Source organism: Pinus tabuliformis, chromosome 9, assembly GCF_031772625.1.
Source record: "Pinus tabuliformis cultivar Carrire ecotype Pingquan chromosome 9, CPIR1, whole genome shotgun sequence".
Classification (NCBI taxonomy): domain Eukaryota; kingdom Viridiplantae; phylum Streptophyta; class Pinopsida; order Pinales; family Pinaceae; genus Pinus; species Pinus tabuliformis.
In genome coordinates this window covers 1,453,149,864-1,453,169,325 of record NC_142307.1, presented here as the reverse complement: position 1 = coordinate 1,453,169,325, position 19,462 = coordinate 1,453,149,864, and the positions used below count along the sequence as shown (strand labels likewise).

Below are 19,462 nucleotides of genomic sequence, written 5' to 3'. Positions count from 1 at the left end.
TTAGCCCCTAGACCCTCTGCGTCTCACACGTTGGCCTCTCCTGGCTCTGCGCAACTCCTGGCTGCCTCTATGTAGCACCTAGCTGCCTATGCGTCAACCTTTCCGGGCTCTGTGTTGTCTCTCTGGTACCAATTCTGTCTCTTTGCTATGTATTCACTGCCCCTCGCTGCTGATCACTGATTCTATCTCTCTTAGCAAACCCCGCTCTAGAGAATAATGACTAATCACTCTAGTGTATTCTTCAACTGACCCTCAAACCTCCTCTTATACTTTTCTCGTTGGTCCATCAACGACCGAAATTAAATCTCTTGTCAACGACTAAGATAAGATTTGGCTTGATTTATGACTTTTGGAACCTTCTAACCCAGTTTTATATTAATACCCATTAATATTTTAGTTTTTCTAAGTTTAGACTTAGGAACTTCATTAAAAATATTAATTATTTTAATATCTTCCAAACCGGTTAGAATTTGCCCAAACCATTTCTGAGTCTTGGAGGTCTCATGTGCTTTAGCCTCTCCACCAATTTTCATGGCTAGAGCACATCCGATGCTACCCCAAATCAACACTTCCTCTTAGTGATGACTGTGCTCTAGTAATAATCCACACTGAGCATCGCCCTGATTATCTGGCATCGGTCCCTGTGCTGATGCTAGGCCTCCCTGCCCAACATCCTTTGCACTGTTGCATCCTGTACTGCTACGCATGGCCCTGCCACTGCCACTGTTGCATCCGTACGACAACTCCCTCTGCATCCGTGCTGCTACTAGTTCATCCTCCCAGCATTGCATCCTCTCTCATCATGCTGCATTGTGCTACTGCATACTGCTACTGCACTGCAACTCAGTTACTGAGAAGTAAATAACTGATCCACCCAACCTCTGACATCCTTGTCAGGCTAGAAACACTCCCGATGCTGAAGCTCTCTCTGCCGCTAACAGGTGCTCCCTCAACTAACCTATGCGCTGCTGCAACAACTCCCTACATTTCACACCGTTGCACACCTCTTTGTGCCATCCTGCACTGGTGCAACACTCCCGTGCCTCTTGCACTGTTGTACTTTGCTAGCCTCGCGCTGTCCGGGGAATCCTACACTGTATCACTCTCTGCCGCTCCATCCGCATCCGTCTTTATCGACATCCTCTAGTCCTGCTACTCCTCTTCAGGGCTCTAGTAGCAAGGTATAATCCAAGAGGTTGGGTACCTTAAGAATCCTGCCCCTCATCACCTGTAGTCCGTCAGACTACAACTCGATGTCTACCCATTTCTTCTCAAGTGGCACATGAGCACTCATGGCACAATCGTCCTCCTCCTCGACTTCTTTCTCTGCCTTTGCAGGCGCTGCCTTCGAGTCCGAAGCCTCTCCCTTGCTCTTCTTCCTAGGACACTGGTTCACAAAATGACATAGTTCCCCACAATGGAAGTACTTGACCTTGCAGAGGTCTTTCTTCCTCTTCTCCTGCTTTCCCGCAAATGCTAGAGTCACATCCTCTTCTTCCTCCTTCTTGATTCTGACCCCTTTGCCACTACTCCCCGCCTTGGTCAGCCATCTGATCTCTTCTTGACAAAGAGCCGCCCACAGTTCTTCCCAATCTGGAAGACTCATCCTGCCTAGTATGCTCTGGACAAATTCCTCCCAATCCTCAGAAACTGCGTTCATTGCGGTCCTCAACATCAATTCTTTATCCGGCGTGGCCCCTATGGAAGTTAGCTGGTCACGGATCTCCTTCAAGCGATCGAGGAAGACATCTATCTGCTCTCTCTTCTGCATCTGGTGTGCCCTTAGCTGATTCTCTAGGAGCATCTTCCTCTGCATGGAAGTATGTTGGTAGAATGTCTTCAAAGCATCCCACATCTCCTTTGTTGTTTCCTTCTCGGCATTATGTGGTACCACATGATCCTTGACCTCATCAAGGATGATGCACTTAGCCTTCGCCATTGCCTCCTCGTACCTTTCATTAGCTATCGGGTCAACTGAGACAACTATCACTCTTGTGACGAAGCCCTTGAGGCGATGTCTGTCTAGAATGGACAAGATCCTGGCCTTCCAGACCACAAAGTTGGACGCTTCGTCCAACCTATCCTGATCTCTCAGCCCATTCACAACCATCTCTCTACTCTTCTTTCGACTCCTCCGTGTCTCTCTACTTCCCTCCTGGAAGTCCTCTATTGGACTCCTGCTGAGTCTCTCAACATCCTATCTGGAAGTTCTCGGTTCGACTCCCTCCGAGTCTCAATTTCCCTTCTGGAAATCCCTCTGTCAACGTCAAGTTTCCCCACTTCGATCATCTATGCAACTGCACCACTGATCCGGATTCCTTGGCTAGAAATCCGCCTTGGTAGCAACTCCCTCCACCTTGGTCTTGCCCTATTAGGTATTGTTCTTACCATAATACCCCAACAGCTTCGCTCTGCAAATTACCCACAGCCTCCTATACCCCAACAACTGAAGGATTGAGCCACTTGGCTCTGCGCAATCCCAGCATCAGCAGATCAACTCCCCCAGGCAACTATGTCAGCCCTCTTGGCGTCTGCATGGCTCTGCATGAGCCCGATTCTGCCTCCCTTAGCTTCCGTGCTGTCTTTCTCTGGCCCAGAATGATGACGTAGTCCCTCTGTGTCACTCCTTCCTCTGTCGCCTTCTGTAAGGATCAAATTTGTCACTCGGGATAGCTGAATCTTCTGCAAATGCTCTGCTCGGCTGATGCCTTCAGTTTTCCTGTGATCTGCAACCACCCTCTGATACCATGTTGGAATTTCTAAGTTTAACTCGTTAGAAATTCTTCCTGTACTATCTGGTTTATTTCTTCCTACTTTTTTAATTATTTAACAATTTATTTACCATGTAAATTCTGAAAATAAACACAAGTACAGTATCAACATCTACAAATCATCAATTGAAAGAAAACAAGCACACAAGTGACACCATTATTTTTGGACCAATATCCACGGAAAAACCCAATGCGGGAAAATCAGTACAGCTATTCAGAGGGTTTTATTATTATGCAGTTTCCAGAATACAACCAGGGTGCCAGAAATGGCTCACCCAACAGAGAATGCCTCAGCAGTAGTACCTTTCCTTGGAGACAGATATTCCGACTGAATAATCACCAGATGAACGATCCCATAGCAACAATTGCAACTCTCACTCCTTTGCATCACTTTGATAGGGACTACATCACCCTATCCGGCTCACCAGCACCCAGTCTGCCCCACGAAATCCTTCCAGCGCTGCCTCTTGGCCCTGCTTCAGCTCTGCTAGCCTCTGCGTCAGCTTCTGGAGCTCCTGCATCAACCCGTAGACCCTCTGCGTCTCACACGCCGGCCTCTCCTGGCTCTGTGCAGCTCCTGGCTGCCTCTACATAGCAACCAACTACCTCAGCATCAACCTCTCCGGGATTTGCGCTGTCTCTCTGGTACCAACTCTGCCTCTTTGCTATGTATTCACTGCTCCTCGCTGCTGATCACTGATTCTATCTCTCTTAGAAAACCCCACTCTAGAGAATAGAATGACTGATCACTCTGGTGTATTCTCTAACTGACCCTCGAGCCTCTTCTTATACTTTTCTCGTTGGTCCATCAACGGCCGAGATTAAATCTCTAATCAACGGCTAAGATTAGATTTGGCTTGATCCATGACTTTTGGAACCTTCTAACCCAATTTTATATTAATACCCGTTAATATTTTATTTTTCTTAAGTTTAGACTTAGGAAATCCATTAAAAATATTAATTATTTTAATATCTCCCAAACCGGTTAGAATTTGCCCAAACCATTTCTGGGTCTTGGAGATCTCATGTGCTTTAGCCTCTCCACCAATTTTCATGGCTAGAGCACATCCGATGCTACCCCAAATCAACATTGATCAAGATGATCAAGTGTAGAGGAGGGGGTACATGTTAGGCCCAAAACAATTATCATGGTCTATTTTGTTTTGTCTTATTTTTTTCATCCTCTAGTTATTTATAAACGTGGTTGATGGAACGGCGATTATATGTTAATGATGCAATCTCTTTATTACTTATGAGTTGGTCATGAATTAAGTCACAAGGTCACGAGGAATTCCTTATTACTAAGGCTTACTTGGGTGAACGGTTTTGTCCCAATTGTCATATCCATGGTCCTTTATGTGTACAGAGGACACTCCCCATTTCCAGTTGAGTTATCATCACATGTTCAGGTAATATTATTGTATATTTTTTTTGTCATACATTCATCTCAGGATAGAGTCTTGCTTGAACATGAGCTTAATGCCATTTTCTGTGTTCTTATGGGTAATGCTATGATTGTTCTTTTTGGCATGTTTATTTAAGTCATGCAGACACATTTTTTCAGTTTATTTTTTCATTATTGTTGCTGTAAACCTATGAGTTCAGATGAAATTCTCATTTCACACACATGGCTTAAATGTGGCTGCTAGTCTCATTTGTTTTTCAACAAGTAATAAATGTTTTTGTACCTTTCGGAGACAAATATGCCATCACTTTTTTATCCTTCTTTCCATAAGGGATAAAGACTTTTTAGAATAGAATTTTGTGCTGGATGAGAATTTACACCATAATTTGGAAGGTTCTAACATGACATTCGTTTTGTTTGGAGGTACGAGGTATTTGCAATACAATGTTTCATTTCCGAGACAAGATTCCACCAATTAACTATGTAACAAACATTGCTTCAAACTTAGAGGTAAGTAATCCTTTGTTGGTTTCAGTTCTTTTTATGTACAGATATTGCCTAATTTTGAATGGCTATTGGGTCCACAATTTCTGTCTTGTTTATTGTCATAGCATATACTATCATCATTTTCTTTGTTATCTATCTCACTTCTATTTTATTTACAATGAGAAATTTGAATATAATCTACAATGATTCCCTTTTATGAGGAGGTCTGCATACTTCTTTCACGATCTCTTCTTAAAATTTTCAAGAATCAAATGATATTTGATCTACAGTTAAGTCTCTCACCCTTCACATCTTCAAAGAAAGGAAATTGAAGCAAGAAGAAAAAATGACAAGGAGCATAACATGGATATCATTTTTTTTTGGTCAAAATAAATTCAAACATTTATAAACACTAACAATAAGCACACACGATGTGGATATACCAAGACACCCAATTACAACAGCTAACATGCTTAGCACATCTAAGTTATAACTTATCATATGTTCATACATGAGAAATGAAATAAAATTATACTCGTGTCCTTGATCAATATGCATGTATGTATGTGTATATATGGATGTTTATGTTTGTGTTCATTAGGACTGAAATACAAATTAGTTTGCAAGTTAAATGCAATTAGGGTCTGCTAGATACTTATCGTAAAATTGATATATACCTAAGCTAAGCATAGGTGTAAAACACTACATTAGAAAATGAAGAGGGAAATGATAACTAAAATATTGATGGGCTCCAGATCTCCTACACATTAATGCTACAAAATCTCAAGAGTACACTTTATCTTTATCAATTTGGGTGTGTAAGCTTCAAGATATCATGCACTTTATATTCAACTACAAAGGTGTGGTAGTTGGGAGAACACTAATCTCTAAAAATGCCTAACATTGGCTTATGCAAACCTGATTTGACTTGAATAAAAAGTAGCTTAACTAGCTGTGAATTGATAAATTTAGAGCAACTATGTGAGCAGTTTATGATGAGCCCATAGTGGTAATTGGGTGGAACGGTGGTGTTCAGAAACACCCTTAAATAGTGAAGCACATCTTAATAAAAAGATCCCAAAGAGCATAATGTGCATATTGTTCACTGTCAAATGAGGCTAGAACCTCACCAATAAATAGTCTTTGGGTTTTCCTCTAAGACCCCAAAGTGTGGGACCGCAATAATTGCAATAATCACTAAACTGTTCAAAACAATATATGAAATGGTCCCAAAGGTCCCACAAATGCCTCAAGTTGGGTTTACATTAAATATTCTCACATCCTTTCTTAAACACAACTTGGAGGATGTCTAAAGGTGGCGTTAGCTCAACACCACCCATTAATTGTTGAAATTCTGGTGTTCTATGCTATAACAATCACTTATTACAAAACCTCTTTATGCTGCAATATTAGATAAACAATTGTAGATAGAACATAAATCAAATGCACAATAGAAGACAACCAAAAATACAATGAGAGATAGAGAATTTAAGTCCAATAACTAGGGAAAAATCCACAAGGGGAAAACCAAACCAGATTCTTCTTCTATTAGAAATCAATTGTTCAGCAGAGATACAAAGTACAATGAGAGATCAAGAGAATGAGTAAGTTCACCCAAATCTGAACAAGATGTAGCATTAAGATCATTGGTAGTAGCAACATATGCACACACTGAATCAACCTTCCCTTCAACTAAATCAGCACTGAAACACTGAAGCATTGAATCAACCTTGGCTCACCAAGTTCTGCTCTTACCCTCCAAGTCTCTCTCTCACAATCTTCTTTAACTCTCTCCACCTCTTTCTCAAGTTCAAATTCTTCTTTCACAATGCATAGGGAATGAGGGGAGAAAGAATTGGGCACATGTATATAGGAGGAGCAATGAATCCATGCCATAAAGGAGTAACTCGCATGCCAAGAGAGAAACATATGCCAATTTAGGAAGAGTAACTTAGCCATTATGGAGAGAGACAATGCATGCCTTCAATGGATGAATCTCACATGCCTTGAGTGTAACTCATGTCATTAAGGAGGTACACATGCCTTTGTAACTTATGCTTTTAAGGGAGAGTGTAACATATGCATTAAAAGGTGCATAAGAGGAATCTTTTATGACATGCTTTTATTGAGTGTAAGAGAATCTTTTATGACGTGCTTTAATGAAAGAGAGAGTAAGAGAACATTACTGAGAGCCATGATTGAGTGCCTTGAAATTTCTTTTAACAATAATAATAATATCTTAAAGAGAATAATAATGATATTGATGATAAAATATTAAGTCGAGATTGAACTATTAGGATTGATTAATGATAAGAAGTGATTTTTCATCAACAATACCTAATTACCAATTGATGCAAGGTGATTTACTATCTTGAGCCTTTCTATTTTTAGAAATTCATCCCTGAGATACCAATTTTCAACATTAATGACAACTTCCTGCAGAGAACCTCTTTTAGTTTTGTTTGAGGCACCACGAAGTCTATAGGGCATTCCCAGGCGCCAATGGATAGTACTACACCCTCTATGATTCCATTAGGCCCAATAGTATATCTGTGATCCATTTGGAATAATGTTTAGGTTTGTCTCAATTCGCAAAGGCATACTTTGTTCATTATTTCCTTCGTCATTACATTACTAATTTCCCTTAGATTGATCAATATGTTTTGAATCAATGTTCTATGCATGCAGACATCCATGATAGTACTAGGATCAAAATATTAGTGAGTGTTGAATTTTGACCACATTTTTATGAATATGATCATACATGATTGCATCTTTGAGCTCAACAAACTACCTTGCTGTCCATTTGATCGCACACCTCCCTATTCACTCGCTAATCTATAGCGGCCAACCAAATCATATTGTAAATGGGCTTGGTGAATTGCAAAATATACCTAGCATTTGCCCAAAATGACCATTAAGAATGGTGACCCCTATCTCTTGAAATTCATGTATATTAGATATGAATGCAACCTTGCCTTTAAAACCTTACAATGATTCACTTGAGACCATACTAGCCAATGTCTCTCTTATCTTCAAAAGGCACCTAAAAATGAGGTAATAGCTAGCAAATCTAGTCTTTACAACCTTAAGTATGTAATGTCCCCATTTTCAGTTTCCTTTATAGTACAACTAGGATGGATTTCTAGGGTATGTGATGGCCAGGTCACAAGTGAAGGATTATGTTATCAAACGTCCCAAAGGGGTTTTATGGGGTCTGATGGCATTCGCTTGGCATATTCCATCATTAGGGTTAGCTTCTCACAACTTTCTTTTGGCTCCGTTGTATTCCGATAATCCCATAAAACGGGGTTATTATTGAGCCTAACTTAATTAATTATGCTTAAGGTGGCATTCTGGGAGGAATATTTGATGGAAAACCTTAGTGTAATAGCTCGTTGGAACCAGAATGAGAAGATCTACAGGATGGGATTATGAGAAGTGACTTCCAACAGTCAGAGAAAGTATGGTGGGTGATTTACCAATTTCCCGGATTAAAAGTGACTTTTATTAGTCACTTAATTAAATAAAGGAAGAAGAAATGATTAATTGAAGGAAAAAGGCCAAAAGTGACTTAAGTAGAATAAAATTAAATTAAAAGTCACGTAGATGAAGTCAAGGGGGTGTTTCTAGAATAATACTAAAACAATCAAAATAAATACTTCTAGAAGATTATAGATCTATTTATCAGCCCTTTAAAAGGAGGAGAATGAGATCATTTGGTACATCTTGGTTTTGTTGTTTATTTGTTGTAGTGAGGTTTGGAGAACGAAGTTCCCAGTTTCAGCAAGCCCCAGGACAAAAACCCTTGGGTTTCCATTGTGTGTATGTGTTGGACAAAACCCCAACATTCCTTGAGGAGGCTTCATCCTGAAGTTTCATGGAGCTTCAGCGATATTGGAGTGAGGATCATTCAGATCGTCAACTAGTGCTTCATTTCTTTTTATTCCATCTCAACTATTTCTGTTGTAATAGCATGTATCATATAAATAAAGCTAAGTTTCCAGTAATTGTTCCATTTTTCTCTAAATTTGTAGTGTTTTTTATTCTAATTATCTCTGCAATTTTGTGAAAATTGCTGTTGTTGTAAATTTTCAAAATTAAAAGAATTTGTTGTAAACTCCTTTAAGTATCTCAAGTCTGCAATTAGTGAATGAATGATACTTGAAAACTTGCAATTGTGAGAACAATGAATATAGTCCTCCTTCAGGGCTGCATATTATGCTGCCTTTTTTTTTGGTTCGTAATACACAGTCCTCAATTATTTGGTACTTATGCTACTATGATCATTTTGTGAGGTCGACTTTATTTAGTGCTGCAAACATCTATATAAACTCGTGCTTGTAACAAATGATTTCGTAGTTAGTTTGCACACTATCTTGTAGCTTGAATAGAGCTAGGACTGAAGATTAACGTGACCCTTATAATTTATGCCACCCTCATCGAATCCTGTTATTTCAGAGAATCAAGTCTGTCATAATGATTGATTTAACTGGCTCGAGATAAATCTGGTATAGGTCAAGGAAAGTCTATTGCTTGAACTTCTACAGATCTTGATAAAAAATGATAACATCGAACCCCAAGAATAGCCGAGAGATAGTCTTGAAAAAAATGAGTAAGTTTCACTGGCCTACAGATAGATTAGTAATTTGAATGCAAGCCTTCGCAAATCTGTGAGCCTAGAGGACTGCCGCAGAAGGTAATCAACAAAGCTATTTGCCCTAGCTAAAATAATCTCAACGAACCAGGATATGAGGCAACCTTTTACTACTTTTGCTGAATTGAGATGGACGCAAGCAATTTAACCTTATTACTGTCTTGTAGTGATGAATTTTTGCTTGGATTTTGTTTCCCTAGAGGGCCAAAGGTGTGCTTCCTACAACACAACGAATCCCAAAAGAAACACCCAAAACTCCCAACAGATCCCAGAGTGATTTGCCACAAAACTGCTATTCTTGTAAGAACTCAACGCAACCCTGAGCCAAAAACCCTACCTTTTCTTTTGATAATTCACTACAGGGGTCTATAACAAGTTGCTTCTCACCTGTGATTAATGACTATCCCACACTCCTTTTAAAACTAGACTTCACTTGGTCTGCAATGAATTTGGATGCACTGTATTAAGAGTACCGAAAAGCTACACAATTCAAGTGTATGATGCTTCTGTGATAGTATCATCAATTGCTGCTTACTTTGATAAGGGTCAAGACCATAGTAGAGTTTAACATATAGCCTTAGGTGTCCACTTGTAATTAATCAACGAATCCCTAAATCAAAAACAAAATCAATAGAGTGCCATACATAATATCCTTGAGCTGTCAAACAAGCTTCCATTTTGTCTTTACAGAATACAAAACTTAATTCACTGAAGATAGGAGTTAGACCATCTTGTTTCTCTTCGCCAATGGTAATAGAATCTGAAACTATGTCAATACCTAGAAGTACCTTTGATTCCTTTGAATGCTTGTTAACTTCTTTGATTTTCTCTTTGATTTTCCCATCTTTGTACTAAGAGATCTGCCTCCCAACTGTTAAGCTGCTACTAAAGGAACCTACTATGATACCAATTGTTGGAAATACTAAGAAGGGGTGAATCAATAATTCTTTTTTTTAACAGTAATGAGTACATTCCACTAGGCACAATCGGTAACTTCATAGAAACTGCTGCCACTATTCCACCATTAGTAGAATTATTTCATAAATGTCACATGGGCCAACATGTCTCCCGAGACTTGAACCCATGCTACTTGGGACAAAAATCGTGGACCATACCACTTGAGCTATGTTCCTTTGATAGTGGATCAATATTTCTTATCAATTAGTATATTTTCAATTCCATAGAGCATTAATTGTTATTATCATCAGATAAACATAAACACCATCAACACCATTGAACAATGCATAACAAATAGAGAGAATAGACAGAGATTTTTAGGTGGAAACCCCTCCGGGACAAAATGTTAAAATTGGCAACTAGGGCCAAACTCCACCTTGGACAGCTCATATGATGCAACTGATATTTTTCTTGGATTCCTCTTTTCGAGAGGTGTAGGATTGATCTAAAGATCATCTCATTCTAACATGTACAAATGGAATAATGAATTTATTTCGTTTGTGGACAAATTGTCAAGGTCGGCCAACAACCTAATGTAGGCTCAGAAGTCCAAAAGACACGTCTATTCATCCTCAACGTTGCATATAAATAGAAGGTGCATCTACCTCATTTGGACACTCATCACTCACACCCCTCTCATTTGATTGGGTCATACACATTTCTGGGTAGCCTCTCTCTCCACATGTGTGAAAAACAAGTCTGCAATTTTGTTTTGGGTGTTGACCAAATTACAGAAGGGTTTGACCAGCATTGACCGAGCTGCAGTGGACTGAGTTTGATTGCATTTTTCTTGGGGAATATTTTGTTTGGGCAGACTGCATTTCTAGGCACAAAAATCGAGGCAAGCTGAGTTGTTTGACCAGTATTGACTGCAAAAAAGTTGACCACAGGTTTGACCTCTGCGTTGACTGATTTTGACTGATATTTTTCAGACTATTTTGCTGTTGGATGTCGAGTTGACTGGGTTTGACCGAGCTGATTTGTAGGAAAAATTCTGCCACGTTGACCAGTGTTGACTTTTTGGTTAGGGCTTCCTATTGGCTGTTATTTGATTGGACAAATTTTGACTTTGATTAGGCAAGTTAATTTTGTATATTGTACTCTCTCTCTTTGCTGAAATTTTGAAAAATAATAAGAAGAATTGATCAAAGGGTTTCCCCACATTGGGGTTTGTCCTTGGCATGCGCCACATCTTGTGTCCTCCTGTGTTGGCTCATCTTCTACTATTTTTATTTATGTTCTATCTGCATGTACTATCATGTATATGTGATTGCTAATCTGGAAATTGATATTGGGCTAATAAAAAAATTGAAGTAAATTGCTCTTAAGCATAGAACATACCATTATTACCTAAAATTAACATGGTATCAGAGCTGAGGTGAAGACAAAGCCCAAGCAAGAGTGAGAAGAGAAATCACTGAGATCTATTGATTAAGGACAAGATTCAATCGCCTCTTCATCCTACTTCAAATTTGATGACAATCTTCATGTTAAGTCTGATTATCATACATTGAAGATGTCTTTTGATTTGACTTTAGAAGAGCAAGATGTTATGGACTATGTGCAGGGAAAGATTATTGAACCTCCTTCAAATGCATGGGAAGCCGCTAAGACAAAGTACAAGAAAGGTGAAGTCAAAGCCAAGAAGATCATCAGGGATTCTATTCATAAGCATTTAGTTATTTACGTCTCCGATTTGAACACATCAAAGGAGATATATGACAGGTTGGTTGGCATGTTCAAAGCTAGCAATGCAAACCAAGTCCTCTTTCTCAAGAACAAATTGAAGGACATAAAGAAGGGAAGAGGTGAAGATATTCAATCCTACTTCATGAGGATTACCGAGATAAAAAATGATCTACTTTCAATAGGAGAAGTTATTGCTGATAGGGAACTCACTCTCATTTCCCTTGGAGGATTCCCTCGTGAATGGCACATGTTCAACACTACTATCCTCAACAACGATAGGATTCCAGGTTTTGAAGAATTGTTGACTAGATGGTCTTAAGAAGAGACAAGGATGATGGAAATGGACATGCCTTCAAATAGGAATGATCCTACTGCATTCTCTGCTCATGCTAAAAAGAAGAACAATGCAGGTTCAAAGAAGTAATGTCAAGGAAGACCGAGATTCAAAAATGGAGGGAAGGGAAGATGCTTCATTTGTAACAAGTTTGGCCACTATGCTAGGGAGTGTCCTAATAGAAGGGACACACTTCATGATGATGAAAACCACAACAACAATTTCATGGGCAACAACAATCAAAGGAATGGTAGATTCAACAACAAAGGGAAAAGGAATGCTCCCGTTACTCAACATGGAAATGGTCGACCTCCCAAAAGATCAAGAATCTCCAGGTATGGTGAATCTAATGTTGTTGATAACAAGAAAAACTAATTTTATCTTATATCTGCCATCTTTGTTGCCTCTCCTTTAGATACCTTGGGAAATTGGTCGATTGATAGTGGTGCCTCAAGGCACTTCACTAGGTATAAGGAAGCTCTTTCAAATCTGATAGAAAAGGATACAAATTTGGAAATCATTCTTGGGGACAATGCCACCTATCTCATGAAGGGAGTTGGGAATGTTACTCTTCAATTGAATCAAGGTAACACCATTCATCTACAAGAAGTTCTATATGTACTTGATCTAAAGAAGAACCTGGTATCTATCTCGGCGATGGAAGACAAAGGATTGAAGGTGGCATTCATTGATGGAAAGGTACATTTTTGGAAAAGGAATTTCAAAGATGCATTTACTCTTGGATTCAGGGTTGATAGCCTATATCAAGTTGGAGGAATCCCATTGGGAGCTGTGTCTTGCGACATTTCTCTCCAATCCGAATTATGGCACTGGAGGTTTGCTCATCTACATTATAAGGCTCTACCCGATGTGAGGAAGATGATGACAGGTATGCCCGAATTTAAAGTATAACATGAAGGTGTTTGTCAGCGATGTGCCGAAGGAAACATACTAGGGGACCATTCCCCTCAAGTGATAGCAAGACTACTGACACATTGCAATTGGTTCATTCTAATCTATTTGGTATGATGCCCGTGACATCTTTGGGAGGATATTTATATTATGCTATATTTGCGGATGATTTCTCTCGCAAAACTTGGATATATTTCTTGAAGAAGAATGACGAAGTATTCTCATGGTTCCATTCTTTCAAAGCCTTGGTCAAAATTTAAGCTGGGAAGAAGATCAAAATATTGAGGGCCGATAATGGAACCAAATATGAATCAAATGAGTTCAATGACTATTGTAGAGAAGCTGGCATTAAGAGGGAGACTACTACCGCATATACTCTTGAGAAAAATGGTGTTGCTGAAAGGAAGAACTGTTCTATTATAGAAGCCACTCGTGCGATCCTTCATGATCAAAGCCTTCCAAATTTCTTATGGGCGGAAGCTGTCAACACTGCTGTGTACGTTCAAAATAGATGCCCTCATCTAGCATTAGACTCCAAAACTCCCGAAGAAGTTTTCACCGGTAAGAAACCTGATGTTTCTCACTTTAGAATTTTTGGTAGTCCCATATATTTTCATGTGCCGAAAGAAAAGAGAAGCAAATTAGAAGCATCTGGGAAGAAAGGAACATTTGTGGGTTACAGTGAAACTTCTGAGGCATATAGAATCTATGTGCTTGGTCAAAGAGAAATGGAGATAAGTCATGATGTCACCTTTGATGAAGATGTTTCCCTTGGAAAGATTAGTAACCTTCCTATTCCAAGGAAGGACAAAGAAGCAGATTCAGGAAATCAAGGAGAACCACAGGATGAGTCGATGCCTGATGTTGAAGGACCAATTGATCCCATTGATCCACCTCTTCATGAGCCCTCCTCCTCAAAAAGGAGACCCTCATGGCTTAGGGAAACTCTTGAAGATGCCGAGAGACATGTTGCTCCAAGGGGGACATTTCGTGAAAGTAAGAAGCTGAATAGGTACCAAGGGTACTTAACTGCCATGAGCACCATTGTTCAATCTGAGCCTTGCACATTCGAAGAAGTTGTGAAGCACCAAGTTTGGAAGGATGCTATGAATGAAGAGTATGAGTCGATTATGAAGAATGATGTCTGGGATTTGGTCCTTAGACCCAAGGACAAATCTGTTGTCACCTCAAAATGGCTCTACAAGGTCAAGCATGGAGCTAATGGAAGTGCTAAAAAGTTCAAGGCTAGATTTGTTGCTTGAGGCTTCTCTCAAAAGGAAGGTGTGGACTACGATGAGATATTTGCACTTGTTGCCCGATATACCACCATCTGTTCGATTATAGCCCTTGTTGCCTCGCAAGGATGGAATCTACACTAGATGGATGTTAAGACAACTTTCTTGCATGGTTCAATTAAGGAGGAAGTCTATGTAGAACAACTCGAGGGGTTCGAAGTTCACGATCGTCAGACACATGTATGCAGGCTGAAGAAAGCCCTCTATGGGTTGAAGCAAGCTCCTCGAGCTTGGTATGATAGGATCGACAACTATCTGATGAAGTTGGGTTTTACAGGAAGTGAAACTGATCCAAACCTTTACTTTAAGGTTGAGAATGACAGACCTCTCATCTTGGTACTTTATGTGACGATCTCTTTCTGATAGGTGAAAACCCTCTTATTCATCAATGTAAGAGGGAGTTGGCTTCCGAGTTTGAAATGAAGGACCTAGGACTGATGCATCATTTTCTAGGGTTGGAGGTATGGAAAAAGACAGGTGAGATTTTCCTTTCTCAACGAAAATACATTGTGAAGCTACTTGAAAGATTTGGGATGGTGGATTGCAAGTCTGTGACTACTCCGATGGAACTTAACTTCAAGAAGTTATGCAGAAGTGCTGCTGGGCCCGATTTGGGAAATCTTTCTGAGTATCGTCAACTCGTGGGGGGGGCCCTGATGTTCTTAGTGAACTCCCGTTCGGACATATGTTTTGCAGTGAATACATTGAGTCAGTTTATGGTTGAGCCTCATCACATACATTGGATTGCTTCTAATAATCTCTTGAGATATGTCCGGGGCATAATCCCCTATGGACTGAAATACATTGCCGAGAATGTAAGGCTCCATGGTTATCCTGATGTTGACTACGCTGGTAGTGTGGTGGATCGTGAAAGCACATCGGGATGTTGCTTCTCTCTAGGTTCTGCTTCGATATCCTGGATGAGCAGGAAGACGAAGTCGGTTGGTTTGAGCACCGCTGAGGCCGAATATATTGCTGCTAGTATGGCTTCATGTGAAGTTGTTTGGTTGAGGAAGCTCTTTAGTGAGCTGTTTGAACTTTGGGCATGCGCTGGATACCACCATGATCTTCTGCGATAACCAAAGAGGGATTCATCTTTCTGAGAATCTCGTGTTTCATGACCGCTGCAAGCATATTGATATCAGGTACCACTTTATTCGAGATATGGTACAATGAGGAGCAATAAGGCTCTGTCATATTGGGACTGATGATCAGGTCACAAATAGCCTTACGAAGCCCCTGGGGAAGGTCAAATTCTTAACCTTCCATGAACAGCTTGGAGTCGTGGAGAGACCCTCTTATCAGAGTTCCGTTTGATTAGGATATCGAACTCTAGGAGCTTGGGGGGGCTTGGGGTACTTCTTGGAGGATGAGCAACCATAGGGTGAGTGGTTCACCTTCCCCTAGTGGTGCGCGATGTACAAGGTGAGTGGTTCACCTTCCCCTGTGATACCCCATGATGGTTGAGAATCTTGAGATATGCATAGGATAAGTGGTTCACCTTCTCCTATGGCATATGAGCAGGATGAGTGGTTCACCTTCTCCTACCGATACATCCTACCCATTCAATCTGGAACTCATGGGAAGTGCCTCTCATCTGGCCAATGAGTAGGGAAATGAGGATAGGAACCATAGTACTACCGATGGACATGTCGTGTACTACCGTGCTCCCTATGTTAGGATGTTTGATATTGATCTGGGATCAATGGAGATTGACTTCAGGTCAGTGGAGAGTGGTATGATACACTCTCGATTATTGGAGACTAACTTCAGGTTAGTGGAGAGTGGTATGATACACTCTCGATTATTGGAGGCTAACGTTGGGTCAGTGGAGAATGGTATGATACATTCTTGATCATTTCTTCTTCATTATTTCTTCATGGTTCAACAGAGCAGAGCAGAGCAAGGATGACAGGGATGGTATAGATTGTCAGATAGTTTGGCAGGTGGAGTTCTTCCTAGTTGAGAGGGAGTGTTAAAATTGGCAACTAGGGCCAAACCCTACCTTGGATAGCTCATATGATGCAACTGATATTTTTATTGGTTTCCTCTTCCCGAGAGGTGTAGGATTGGTCTAAAGATCATCTCATTCTGACATGTACAAATGGAATTATGAATTTATTTCGTTTATGGACAAATTGTCAAGGTCGGCCAACAATCTAATGTAGGCTCAGAAGCCCAAAAGACATGTCTATTCATCCTCAACGTTGCATATAAATAAAAGAAGAATCTACCTCATTTGGACACTCATCACTCACACATATTTCTCTCATCTAATTGGGTCGTACACATTTCTGGGAAGCCTCTCTCTCCACACGTGCGAAGGACAAGACAACAATGTTCTATTTTGGGTGTTGACCAAATTATAGGAGGGTTGGACCAATGTTGATTAAACTGCAGTTGACCAAGTTTGACTGCGTTTTTCTTGGGAATATTTTGTTTGGGAAGGCCGCATTTCTAGGCAAAAAATTCGAGGCAATTTAAGCTGTTTGACCAACGTTGACCGCAAAAAAGTTGGCTGCAGGTTTGACCTCTGTGTTGACCAGGTTTGACTGATATTTTCCAGACTGATTTGGATTGCTATTGGAGGCTCAGTTGACTGGGTTTGATCGAGCTGATTTGGAGGAAAATTTCTGCCACGTTGACCAGTGTTGATTTTCTAGTTAGGGCTTCTTGTTGACTGCTATTTGACTGGATAGATTTTGACTTTGATTGGGCAAGTGAATTTTGTATATTGGACTCTCTCTCTGCTGAACTTTTTGAAGAATAATAAGAAGAATTGATTAAAGGGTTTCCCCACATTGGGGTTTGTCCCTGGCATGCGGCACATCTTGTGTTCTATTGTGTTGGCTTGTCTTCTACTATTTTTATTTATGTTCTATCTGCATTTACTGTCATGTCAATGTGATTGCTAATCTGGAAATTGACATTGGGCTAATAAGAAAAATTGAAGTAAATTGCTCTTAAGCATAGAACATACCATTGTTACCTAAAATTAACACAAAGAGTACCAAACTCTTCTTAATTTTGGTCTTCAATAAGATTTACATCAAGTTTTCAGCTCCAACTGAAGGAAGCTCTGACCCCTTGGTTTACAGGCTCCAACCCCCTGGTTTACAAGCTCCAACCTGTAGGATGCTCGAACGCCGTGTTTACCAACTGCAACTGGGAGGACACTTTGAAGCCCTAGTTTACAAGCTCCAACACGAAGGACGCTCCAACACCCTGTTCACCAACTGCAACTGAATAGATGCTCCAATGCCCTGTGCAAGCTACAACATGCTCTAGCACCACCCTGCGACCCTGAAGTGTTCTCAAACTCCAACTTGAAGGAGACTCCACTCTCTTCCCTTGCACCACCCGACCACACTGATCAGCCAGCAGACCACGTTTCACAATTCTCAGATTGGATCCACCTGTGTTCTGAATCGATACAAAAGAACTGCAATACAATCTCTGTCAATCAAATATTCCTCTGCACATCAACCTCTAGTTGTCAATGTCAACCATTTCTATCTCTGTCGAAACTGCATATCAAATACTAGCTTCACAGCTATAACCAACACTGCTTGTCGTATAGATAAATCTGTTAATAACTCAAGTAGAAGTGTGTCCAATCATGAACACAAATAATCTGCAGCATATCTGCTCTGGCATCACAAACTTGTAATACTGTCATTGCTCTTACTGTTTACTGGTTCTCACGAGCACAAACCTAGATGCTACCAATCTGTCCTGTGCCGAGTCTTTAACTGTCCCAGCTGTTGCAACAAAAACATACAAGCCCCTTCTGCTGTCTCAAATCCTTGGCACTGTTACAATTCTCAATTCACATCACAATAAATGTCATTTATCAACAAGGTCATAGTCAAAATCACTATTACTGTCATTCATCAAGGTTATCTGTTATTATCAAGGTTAATGTTGTTGTATGGACACACTGTCATAAATATTACTATGTATCACACTATCTCAAACAGTCCAAACCTTGGCTGCTGCTATCCAATTTCCAACAAGCTACCAATACTGCGACTTACTGTCATATACCATATGTATCAATGTCAATTCAAGCTTTCACAGTTATCCTTCCTGCAAACTCTGGCACACATTCTTTGTACACCCAGTCCACTGTCACTGCTCAACATCAGTACATAAATGCCTCTTCTTTATTGCCTATCACATGCTACAAAGAAAAACCCTAGCACAATCCAAGATACCAAATCTGCTCTTGTTTAACCATAGCAATAAGTTTCTGTGTTGACAACTCTGCAAAACAGGACTAATAGTGTTTATGACCAGATGAACTTTGAGCCGGACTGCTTCATGATGCTTTGCCGCTTTGAGAATGATTGAAGAAACAAATAATGAGTCTTCTTACAGCTGGACAACTTCAACAGATGCAAGAGAATAATGATACTTGTCTACTGTTATCATTGTCCAGATCCCATGAGATATTCAACAATATCTGCCACTGTGCTAGGTTACACTTTCAAATCCTTTAACTATCTCAAGTCTGAAATTAGTGAATGAATGATACCTGAAAGCTTGCAATTGTGAGAACAATGAATAGTATTCCTTCAAGGCTGCATATGATGTCGCCTTTTTCTTTTGCTTCGTAATGCACAGTCCTCAATTATTTGGTCCTTATGCTACTGTGATCATTTTGTGAGGTCGACTTTATTTGGGGCTGCAAACATCTATACAAACTCATGCCTATAACAAATGATTGTCGTACTTAGTTTGCACGCTATCTTGTTAGCTTGAATAGGGCTAGGACTAAAGATTAAAATAACCCTTCTTATAATTTATGCCATCCTCATCGAATTGTGCTATTTCAGAGAGTCAAGTCTGTCATAATTATTGATTTAACTAGCTCGAGATGAATCTGGTATAGATCAAGGAAAGTCTATTGCTTGAACTCCTACAGATCTTGATAAAAAATTATAACACGGAGCC

The 19,462-nt window shown here is 40.0% G+C and overlaps 1 protein-coding gene across 3 annotated transcripts in view; it reads left to right on the top strand.

Annotated features, from left to right (window-relative positions):
- Positions 1-19,462, top strand: part of LOC149154060 (insulin-degrading enzyme-like 1, peroxisomal) — a 699,115-nt gene that overhangs the window by 385,479 nt on the left and 294,174 nt on the right. For all 3 annotated transcript variants that reach the window (XM_089445417.1, XM_089445416.1, XM_089445418.1), the window contains one exon: positions 4,600-4,686. In XM_089445417.1, the coding sequence (XP_089301543.1) occupies positions 4,600-4,686 (87 nt within the window). The remainder of the gene's footprint in view (positions 1-4,599; positions 4,687-19,462) is intronic.